Genomic DNA, 10,500 nt, shown 5'->3' with positions numbered 1-10,500 from the left:
TTTCCTGTCATCTCCCTACTGTCAAAAACTATTATAAAGACGTTACAATACCCCCTCCAAAAAAAGCTTTCTTAAGCTGTCTTGCAGTTTGAGTAGTTCCAGAGGTTGTCTAAAACATTCTTGCTTGTAAAACAACCATTACAGACCTGGATTTAACTGTACTGAAGTTGTAATTTACATGTTGTGCCTGAATCAAAAATCGATTTTATCAGTAACTATTAGAGCAGCAATATGTTTCTTTTTTTATAATGCAAATGTCTTTTCTCCAGTGTTTAATGGCTGGATGTTTGCTTAAGAGACTGAGACCTTGAGTAAAGATAACTTTTTAATAACACATGACCTGAATTTGCATTGCAAAGTTTGATTATTACCCTTTGCGTATGATCATTGAGTGTGTATCTGTGTAGATGCAGTGTATTTGTTTTAGATTAAAGAAATTAAACAATAAGTAGTTAAATGGTAAACCATTGGGTGAGGGTTTGGGTAAAGGTTAGTTGTAAAAAAAAAGAACAAACAGGAAATAACTAAATGTGACTCTAAATGAAATTGCTGAATCGAAAAACATGTAAAATATTAATGTATTAATGCAAATATAACATAACATCATACAATGTAATTCACAAAGTGGTACATAGCAACAAAGTCTTTAATAACTTTTCCTAACAAGCTTATATTGATGCCAAACACAGTCCTGCAGCCTCCTGCTCACTGGCTCAGGATCTGTTGGTTAATTGAAACCTGAAAGCAAACAGAGCTTTCCAGTCTGAAATCCCGCCCTTCCTCAGCCCGGCACCTCAACTGCACACATTCCAGCCTGATTGGCTGAGCTGTTGGCCCAAAGCCCAAAGAGTGTCCATATAAAACTCCCCATGAGCTGAAAACCAGACACAGACAGCAAAAAACAATCTAAGACTAACAGGAGCTAACAGAAAGATCGAATTTACCTTAATACTGCAACTGAGAGCGCCGGAAAATGTGTAAAGGATTAGCTGCCTTGCCCCAAACCTGCCTGGAGAGGTGAGACCTGCTTCATCACTCTTCCTTTTACCTTCCATATATTGTGTTTTTTCCTATCTGATCTGGTTTGGATCCAAAAGAAAGTTTGATTATACAGTATTTAAAATGTATTATGTTTAATACATCATGGTGTGTTAAAATAGATATTTTGTAAAACATGAATTGTAAATCCAAGTTGCCGTCGTCTCAGGACAACAGTTTACATCTGACAGAACTTAAAGGTTAAGTGAAGTTCATCATCTTGAACTTTTTTCTTTCAGAAAGGGATTTATGTTTCTTCACATCCTTGAGGAACAGACCTTTTTGACCTGAATAATGACCTCAGAATATTTTCAATCCTAACCTGAATGTTTTTTTCCTTTTTATTCAACTTCTTATGCATTTTACATAGGGCAGTTCAATGTTGTGTGTTGCTACGGACTCAAATGATGAGGACAGAAAGGTTTCTAAGCAAAAGGAGTAGAAAAGTAAAAGTTTATACTGGTCAAAAAACATTTTCACCTTTAGAAAAGTAGTGAGACATTGTATCCTAATGATAATGTGTAAGGTAACTTTAACTTGAATAAAGGCCATAATGCACTGAGTATGAGCATTTTAGAACCAAGTATTCAACAGACAAAGGTCGACCTAAAATCGTAATTCAAAGTAAAGAGTTGTATTTATCGTAACAATATTTTCTATTTAGTTTTATTATTAAAGACTTAACTGCTACTTTTTTCTTCAAAACATTGGACCTCTTTGTAAAACATAATTCCCACCAAAAAGTGTTGAATTTGAATCAGCTGACATGCTTTTACATTTCTAGTCTTTTATAAATACAATACACCAGAGTCATGTTGGAGAGAGGATGATAGGCTTGTATAAACATTGTGACTGGATTATTATTGCTTTCATGTCCAAGAAGTCACAGCAAAGACTTTGTCACAGAAGCCGTCTGCTTTTTGTCTTCCAGGGCGAAGGAGATCAAGTCAAAATTGGGCGTTTTACTGCAGAAGCCGGAAAATGCCATTGACCTCATCATCCCCTACCCTGAGAAGACTGAGAAGAAGCCGGAGAAGCAGCAGAAGTGAGCATTTTTTTTCAACAGTCTCTGCCCCTGAGATTAACGTGTTAGGAGGTAGGGAAAGCATGTTGGATTGGTAACAAGATACATTATGCTTATGTGTCCAAGCAGAGCCCTGAGCAGGGACAATATGTAGAGATCAAAGGACCGTACAGCTCTCCAGACAATGTCTCTGCTCAAGTGTACCTGTTAGATGGTAAACAGATTTAGATGCTTTCATTTGATTCCGCATCACCTTGAAAATATTGAGTTGGAGAGGATTTATGTATAAGATGTTGAACTACTTTTCGTTTATTTCTTGCTATATAGCAATCTTGTAGGGGTAACAGATTGAGCATATCCTTTAATTGTTCAAGTTGGATAAAGTGATTATTTTAACCATGGCATCCTTTTTAACCAGAAACTAGTCCACAAAGTCAGTGCGGCTTTGGCTGATTTGATCTGTTTACTCTTCTTAGTTCCCTTTAGAGTCATACAGAACTTTTTATATCCCTCTTGCCACTGCCACTCATATTGATAATCTGCAATCCTCCTCTTTATTTGCTCTTTGAATGATGGCCTTGTAAACGCATGTGCTGTCACCCAACTGTATCTTATCTCTCTCTGATTTTGATTAAAGTCATAAATACTGCAGATGGGTTCCACATTTTACACCCCACAATGTTAAACTGGAACATAAGCAAGCTTGCTCATATTAAAACGTCCGTTTATTAGATGATGGATGATCGTTCTGCCCTTTTACTAAGGACCTTAATTGGCTTTACAAATCATTCACTGGCTTGTCATTGGTGCTTCCGGCTAATAGAATGTATCAGCTTCCTTGGAAATGTTCATGCAGTTCCAAAACCACAACTCTTCCTTGAAATAGTACAGAGATTCGGGAGAAAGTCAAAAAGCTTACCACAAATCTAATCTCAGTACAGATGTTTTCCCGAATCACAAATACAGACATCACTGAACACACATCTCATGTGTAGTGTAAACATATATAGTGATGAAGACTCATTTATAGCAGCAGTAAAGTTCTATTTTATATGATATTAATTTACTGTTTGCCTACTTTGTGGACTGAACTGGTGTATTTTGTGTGCAGGCCGACTCCTGATGAGGCTGCTCAGTGGCGTGAGGGTCTGGACAGAGTCCTGAACAACAGCTGTAAGTTTACGCTTTCTCACTGTAATTACTAAATTGTTCTCTCTCTCACATGCACTAAGCTGAAGCCAGGGAAGCATTTCCTGACAGCTTAAAATTAAATTCTCTCTAATTGCCAGTTTAGGGAGAAAAAAAAAAGGTGAGTTACTTAAATAAAGAGTCACTGTTGGATTTGAACTGCTTAATGTCTTCCAGATTATATATACCACAATTCAGGAGTGGTAGAAACACACATTGAATGTATTCTGCCATGGTTTGATGTGGCTGGTAACATTCTAAGGGGTTTGTTTCTGTATAGCAATATCTAGGATCTTTCAAAACAACAAAAACTTGACAAAAACTTTGACTCCTCCATAACTCAACATTACAAAAACATGGCTTCAAATGTCAAAATAGAGGAAAGAATATAAAATAAACTCATGTAGCTATACCGTTGCAAAACGTTTTGGTCTAATAATGATGCCATTTGTGCACACCATCTTTCCCCTTAGCTGGCTGATGCTTGGTTATTTTCCAACAACAATTATCTCCCGAAAAAAATAACACATTTCAGAAGATTGGTTAGCCTATTACGTTCTGTTTTGCAGCATCTCTGCTTTGTTGATGTCCTCTAAAGCTAAGACTGAAAGCACCATCATTTCACACTTACCAGAGCTGCTACCATCTTCATTCTGTAACAGCTGGCACCACGGTTTCACAAGTAGAAATACATGTCTTACACAATGTCTGGTTTCTGTCAAGAAGACCGTTTGCAGGTACAGCAAACCTAGCCTGGGTTGGTTTTAGCGTGTGTGCTTCTTTATTTAAATTATGTGTAGGATTTCCATTTGAGCATTTGTTCAATTGAATGATGAAGATAATGAGGTGGTTTCTTTGGCCTCTTGCAAATAAATACTGCAACCACAAGTTTTTTACAATTGCAAATTAAATGAATAACAAATATGTCTTCAGGCAGAGATTATTGTTAATGGCATATCTGTACACAATCCTTACGTAGTTTATTAATCATATTTTGTGCGTCTCCCTCACACCAAACAAAACTTTTCTAGAGTAGTTTACCCTACCCCACTGTTTAGTTCAAGTTAATTTGAAGCGTACTGTTGTATGTAGTATTTTTAATCACTACCTAATTTTAGATTCAGACATTGCTTTTCCAGGCACTATGCAACTATGTCTTAATCTGATTCTGGTCACTCAGGGATACCTTTCAACTACCAAAATGTTAATAAATCCTAATTTACAAAAGATAGGTTTGTTAAAAACAATTGTATTTTGCAAATCTGGAAAGGCTAATAAATTAAACTTTCTTAAATTAAACCTTTTTATGCAAGTGTTTGGTGGTTCAGTGAAGTAGCAAACATTAAACTTCCATAACTGATCACCTGTTTTGCTGTCTGCTGCAATTGCTCATGGATTAGAACCAAATGCATTCAATTATCTTTGTCTCCAAACAAAGTGAAGATGCCTAATAAAAGCTTGCATAAAGATGGTTAAATGTTGCCCTATCAGTAATAGATCATAAAAGACCTCTGTCCATGTCCAATTTTCTAACTTAAATTATTTGACTCTGTTTATAGAGTTTATTTTGTTTTTATAGCCATGCATGAAGTGTAGCATACATCACCAACTTCTGACAGAAGTTCACTTTGTCTTTGCCTGAGTTATTTAAGCCTAAATTGTATTCTTTTCTTTTTTTTTTCTTCTAAAGTTCGCTTAAAACTATTTGGGCAACAGAAAATAAAGAACTAATGTAACATTGCCAAAGCATTATGTAAGAAAAACACATTTTAAACCTCCATGTATACCTGAAAGCAACCACTGGCTGGGGTGTTTACCTTCTAAAGTGCACAGAAAGCCTGAGAGCCAGCAAGACGGATGATTAACTCTAATGGTTAACAGTCGTTAGCGCTACGTGTAAACTCTCCTGCTAATAAGTCACTTAATTTGCCCCTGTGCATCAACACAGATCCACAGACAGATGTTACTGACCAGCTGATGCATGTGTAGGGAGCAGCATTTCCTCTGCAGAGCTCAGTGGTTGGTGGAATAACTTCTTAAGTGTCTCCTTCAGCAGAGTGTAGGGCAGAGGGATGTATGTTTGCATGCCTGCATGAATGTGTACATGCATCTGAGTGTGTATCCATCCGTTGGAGCTGTGTGCGTTATGATAACGTCTCAAGAGAGAAGTCTAAATGATTACACACAAGTTGATTTATTGCACAGTTGCTGCAAACTGCTGCAGTCTGATGATTCATCTACATCAGCTTTTACATTAACATTATTCTTTATGGCTCCACTCCTGTTTATTCCCATGGGATTCTCTCTGAGTTATTTCCTCTCAGTTATTCCGCCCCCCCCCCCCTTCCTTCCTTCCTTATGTAATGTATATTATAAACCAGGAAATTAATGTTCTGGGATACTCTGTTTCATCCAATTTCATTGTTGATATCGGTGGTGTTTTTGTTTACATTAATTTGTCATGGTTTTGTTTGTTTGAAAGATTATGCAGCTTGTTTAACAATGACGGGTCAGTGAAGTTAATTGAAACTGATATGTCATTTGTTCTGGCATAATGTGGTACGGAAGTAAAATGTTGTAAAAATCATAAATATACAAAAAAAAAAACCCTAAGCCTAAACATGACATGCACCTTCTGCCAGTTGTTGCTGCTCTGATACAAACATCCGTAAATTGTCATCAGTGCCAGTGTGTTTGTGCTTCTGTCTTTGTGTGTCCTTGTACTAAAGGTCATTAAAAGGGCTGCAGCTTGATTGCGACTCCGTGCTATTTTGAACCAAACTAGTCATTTAGATTGCAGATAAAAACCTGAGGCCATAATAGAAAGCTTATCATCTGCAGCACATGCTGGATCAGACAATGGGAACTTTTAACAGCCATTATGTTGAACCACAATGGTCCTCACTGAAAGAAGTCAATGTTTTATTTAGTTTCATATTTGGATGGTTATCTTGGAATAACTACTGTGCTTTTGCATTTGTCCAAAGAGAGCTTTCTTTCTATTGTTGATACTTTTTTGGTTTTCTTCAAAAAAAAAAGTTTTCTGATTTGGTCAATACAACTTTAGTTTAGCTAATTATTTTGATGATGTATATAACTACTTCTAAGTAAGTCTTTTGATGTTTCATTCATGTATTTATCAAGTATTCCATAATGTATTATGCTGCTTGTTAATACACATCTCTTTCTTATTTTTTCCGATCAGATGGTCTTTCTGCTTTCCGCAGCTTCCTCCAGTCTGAGTTCAGTGATGAGAACATCGAGTTCTGGGTGACCTGCGAGGAATTCAAGAAGATCAAGAACCCCGTGAAGATGGCAGCCAAGGCTAAGAAGATTTATGAAGACTTCATCCAGTCTGAGGGGCCAAGAGAGGTCAGGAACTTCTCTGATTACCCCTTTTAATGCACTCAACACCCCATGGTTTAATAAATAAATGTAGCATGCTTTGCGTAATCTGCACCAACATTTCAACAATGAGCTCTCACTTGGCAGCAGTCGCATTCCAAAAGATGATCCAATAAGAAGTTAGTCCTGCTAAAAGTACAATTGCTGAAAGTTGCTTTCAGTAAGTTGGCAATAAAACAGGGATTTTGTCAACAGGGTAATGAGTAATATGGCATTTACTAAAATACACCTCACTCCTGAAAAGGTTATTCATGCTGAAATAGAAGTTATTGTTAAAGAGAAAGTTTAAAAGAAATGTGCAAACATTTCAAAACGTTGGACTCTTTATGTAATCAGTAGTGTAGATGAGAAATACAGGCCTGTATAAGTGTAAACAGATGAGGTCAAAGAGAGAGAATGTACTGAGACATGCCAGTGAACTGTTCAGGCATGGGAACACGCACACATAGGTAATAAACACACACATACACACACCACACACACACACACACACACACACACACACACACACACACACACACACACACACACACACACACACACACACACACACACACACACAAACACATTGACTTAAGTATTTCCATCTTGGGTTAGAGGACGTGATTTTTGCTTTTTAGAGCAAAATACAATGCCTTGTTCTGATCTACACACTATCTGATTCTTCTTCTCGGTAATATAATTGGTAATAATAATAACAAAGGAACAGTTTGTAAGTAAAGTATGTGTGTGTTTGCTTTATTGCATATAGTTACAATCAATCTGGGACTGTTATGAACTGGTTGTCATAAACATCAGGCCTCTGGTAGGTCTTAAATCAGCTCCTGGCAGTCAGGGCTTAATTTATCTGGTTAATATTTTATTTGGAATAAACATAACAACTGGCAAATTGAAATAGACAAAGAATAAATAAACAGTATGACCAAAATGGCTACTCTCTCTGAGGCGTATTCCACATTTGCACAGGTACTTTGGCCTTGTGTCTACAGGCACAATGTGTTCAAGCTTTTGTAAAAAGGATTATGGTTTTCAGAAACTCTGTTTTCAGGGTTTGCTATCAAAAAATAACACTGTCGTATTTGGACTAGACTAATTGTGTTTTTGAATTTATGAAGCGCTTGCTTGTGTAGATAGGAAGTGTTTTTGGTACTAGCAAGTAAAACTCAGTTTTTCAAAATTGTTATGCATTTGTGGACTTCACTTGAGTCTTCTATTATAGACACATTACAATCTTGCTAAGTTATTCATGTTAACATTTATTACTTACCATTTCTGTTCATCTGCATCAATTGCATTGTGATTGTTTCTGACAGCATGTTCTGTCCTCCTTCCTCTCACCACAGGTGAATATTGACCACTTCACCAAGGATGTGACACTGAGAAACCTGGTTTCTCTGTCCCCTGCGACCTTTGACCTGGCCCAGAAGAGGATTTTTGCCCTGATGGAGAAAGACTCCTTCGGGCGTTTCCTCCGCTCTGAGCAGTACCAGGAGCTCCTGGTCAACTAAGCTGGAGGAGTTCATGTAGGTTGGGGGTGTTGGGTTTCAAACAGCAGTCAGTTAACATTGAAATAATTAGAAAAACATTTGTTGGATTAAATACGTTTAATCTTCTACTATTTGTAGCTACAATTGAAACCTCTAACTTGGAAAAAAAAAGTTAAAAACTATCATTAATTTTCCAAATTATAATTTGAGTGTAACTAAAGGGAGAGACTGCATTTTGTAATTACCCAACCTCCCCAATTTACACACACACACACACACACACACACACACACACACACACACACACATACACACGCATGTTTTTGAACTTCTATGGTAGTTTGGAGCTTCCATTTAATTCAACAATTAATCCCAAACTTCGCAAAGAAGTGAGGGTCTCCCAAATTCAACAAGCTGGTCCAAATCCTGATTGGTTCTCACACTAAGGAAGAAGTACAAGAGCATCCACATCAACAGACTCAGACCCCCATCCAAACAGACACCAATGTGTTTCTATAAGGACCACAAAAGTCAGTTCTCCAATTTTTGGATACATGCTCAAACTTTTCTAATTCGATTATCCCTTGTTTTACTATCACTTGTTCCCCAACGTGTAGATGAAGCTTTGCTAGACTTGACAGATATGAGTTTGGCTTTGTTGACTGTCATGCATTCTGTAGAATACTCCAAAGACTTTATGATATCGAGTCTAAATGCTGAGCAGTAAGTGATCATTTTGGTGATCTATTTCAAAATTCAACTGACAAAATTAAACATTAATTTTATTCGACTCAAATTTCAGTTTGTGTCATGTCTTTAGTATAACACTCACCCATGCCTTCAAATGTCTTAAAGTCAAACTGATGTTAAGTGTTGCATTAAATGTTTCCCAAAGAAAAAGGAAAATAAGGGGCACATTGTAAAAAAATCCAAATAATATATATATACATTCTAAAATATATATTATTTTGCCACAGACCTAAACATCTTACTCATACAGACATCAGAACATATTGTATTTCCCCCAAAAGATATTGTGCCTTTTCAAGAGGAAAGCATCTGGAAACCCTTCATATACATAGAGTTACACATTTGGCTGTTTTGAATAAATGAACACATTAAATCATTTCCAACAACAACCCACTATTTTGTCATTTCATTTAAAGACATTTTAACATAGACTCTCTTCTCATACCAGTGCATTAATTACAATTATGACATAACTTAGTTTTTGTCTCTTTCACACTCTTACACTCACATAGACATAGGGTAAGGTCAGATTGTCACCACACTCCCCTTTTGGTTGCGATGCATCCTGTGAGAGACATCCTTGAGAACAGTGCTGGCTAGTTGGCTCAGTGGTTGAGCTCCTTGGCTACCACTAAATGCATGTTGCTAAGATGGGAAAATCAAGTAGGAGGGAATCTAAAAAGAAAAAGGGAAGAGAGCAGCGGTTTTAACAAAGAAAAGTCCTTTTCCCATGCGATAATGTCAAATATGTATGCAAGCATGCAGAGTCACTGACAACACCTTATCTCAGTGATAATACAAGGGAAAAACATGGGGGACTGAAATTGCAGATTTTCAGCACTGGTTATTGTAACAGACTAAATGTAGATCTAAAGTTATAAATAAAAACGATAGGGAGTTATTTCAATGATACAAGTATACAAAACATAGTCACAGTTCATAAAACTGACTTCATATGTACTTCTCACTTTTGTTATTTCAAAGGTTAACACTTTAAAAACACAAGTTATTACTCACCTCATGCTGTAAGAAAACACTGGTATTCACATACATTTCACCAAGCTGAGACGTATACGGATGTGATGGTGGGTTTGGTGTTGGAGTGCAATGATTGGGTGTCCTAAATGTTATCATTACAGTAATTGAATGTAGCGTTCACAAAGTGTGATTATATTTACTCTCTAATGCTTTTTCATATAAACAAAAGCATTATGTCTTAACCATCACAAATATATGTTTTCTAGATATTCAGCCTTTTGTAAGTCCGTATTGTTTATTTTTTAATGCAACTATTCAAAATCAAGCTCAACTGATGAGAAAAAATGGATTAATCGGATTTTTTTCATTTTTTCAATTTATGAATTATATTTTTAAATGTTCTACCTAAAAGGGCATTGGAAATACCAACGGTATACAGCAAAATTAGTATTGACAATGGTTTATTATGGCACAGATTAGCCAGTCTGGTGTCGTTACCTTATGCCTCATACAGGTTAATGTTTCAGAAAAATCAATACGGGCTTTGACAATGCTGAGTATGTATTATTTGATGTTGCCTTGCATGTAATTGCTGTAGTCATCCACATAAAAAGAAATATATGCATTCAA

At 36.5% G+C, this 10,500-nt stretch overlaps 1 protein-coding gene across 1 annotated transcript; it reads left to right on the top strand.

Annotated features, from left to right (window-relative positions):
• Nucleotides 1-853: 853 nt before the first annotated feature.
• LOC134869399 (regulator of G-protein signaling 5-like) lies at nt 854-10,500 on the top strand. The gene is made up of 5 exons (XM_063890988.1): nt 854-1,017; nt 1,970-2,083; nt 3,174-3,235; nt 6,456-6,622; nt 7,999-10,500. The coding sequence occupies exons 1-5, from the start codon at nt 974-976 to the stop codon at nt 8,161-8,163; spliced, it is 552 nt and encodes a 183-aa protein (XP_063747058.1). The 5' UTR covers nt 854-973; the 3' UTR covers nt 8,164-10,500.

Source organism: Eleginops maclovinus, chromosome 9 (assembly GCF_036324505.1).
Source record: "Eleginops maclovinus isolate JMC-PN-2008 ecotype Puerto Natales chromosome 9, JC_Emac_rtc_rv5, whole genome shotgun sequence".
NCBI classification, from domain to species: domain Eukaryota; kingdom Metazoa; phylum Chordata; class Actinopteri; order Perciformes; family Eleginopidae; genus Eleginops; species Eleginops maclovinus.
The sequence above is the reverse complement of the archived record's forward strand: the minus strand, read 5'-3'. Positions and strand labels throughout refer to the sequence as shown.

Coding starts and splice junctions, on each gene's coding strand:
- LOC134869399 (XM_063890988.1), top strand. CDS start 974: ATGTGTAAAGGATTAGCTGCCTTGCCCCAAACCTGCCTGGAGAG. Junction 1,018..1,969: donor CCCCAAACCTGCCTGGAGAG/GTGAGACCTGCT, acceptor TTTGTCTTCCAG/GGCGAAGGAGATCAAGTCAA. Junction 6,623..7,998: donor AGTCTGAGGGGCCAAGAGAG/GTCAGGAACTTC, acceptor CTCTCACCACAG/GTGAATATTGACCACTTCAC.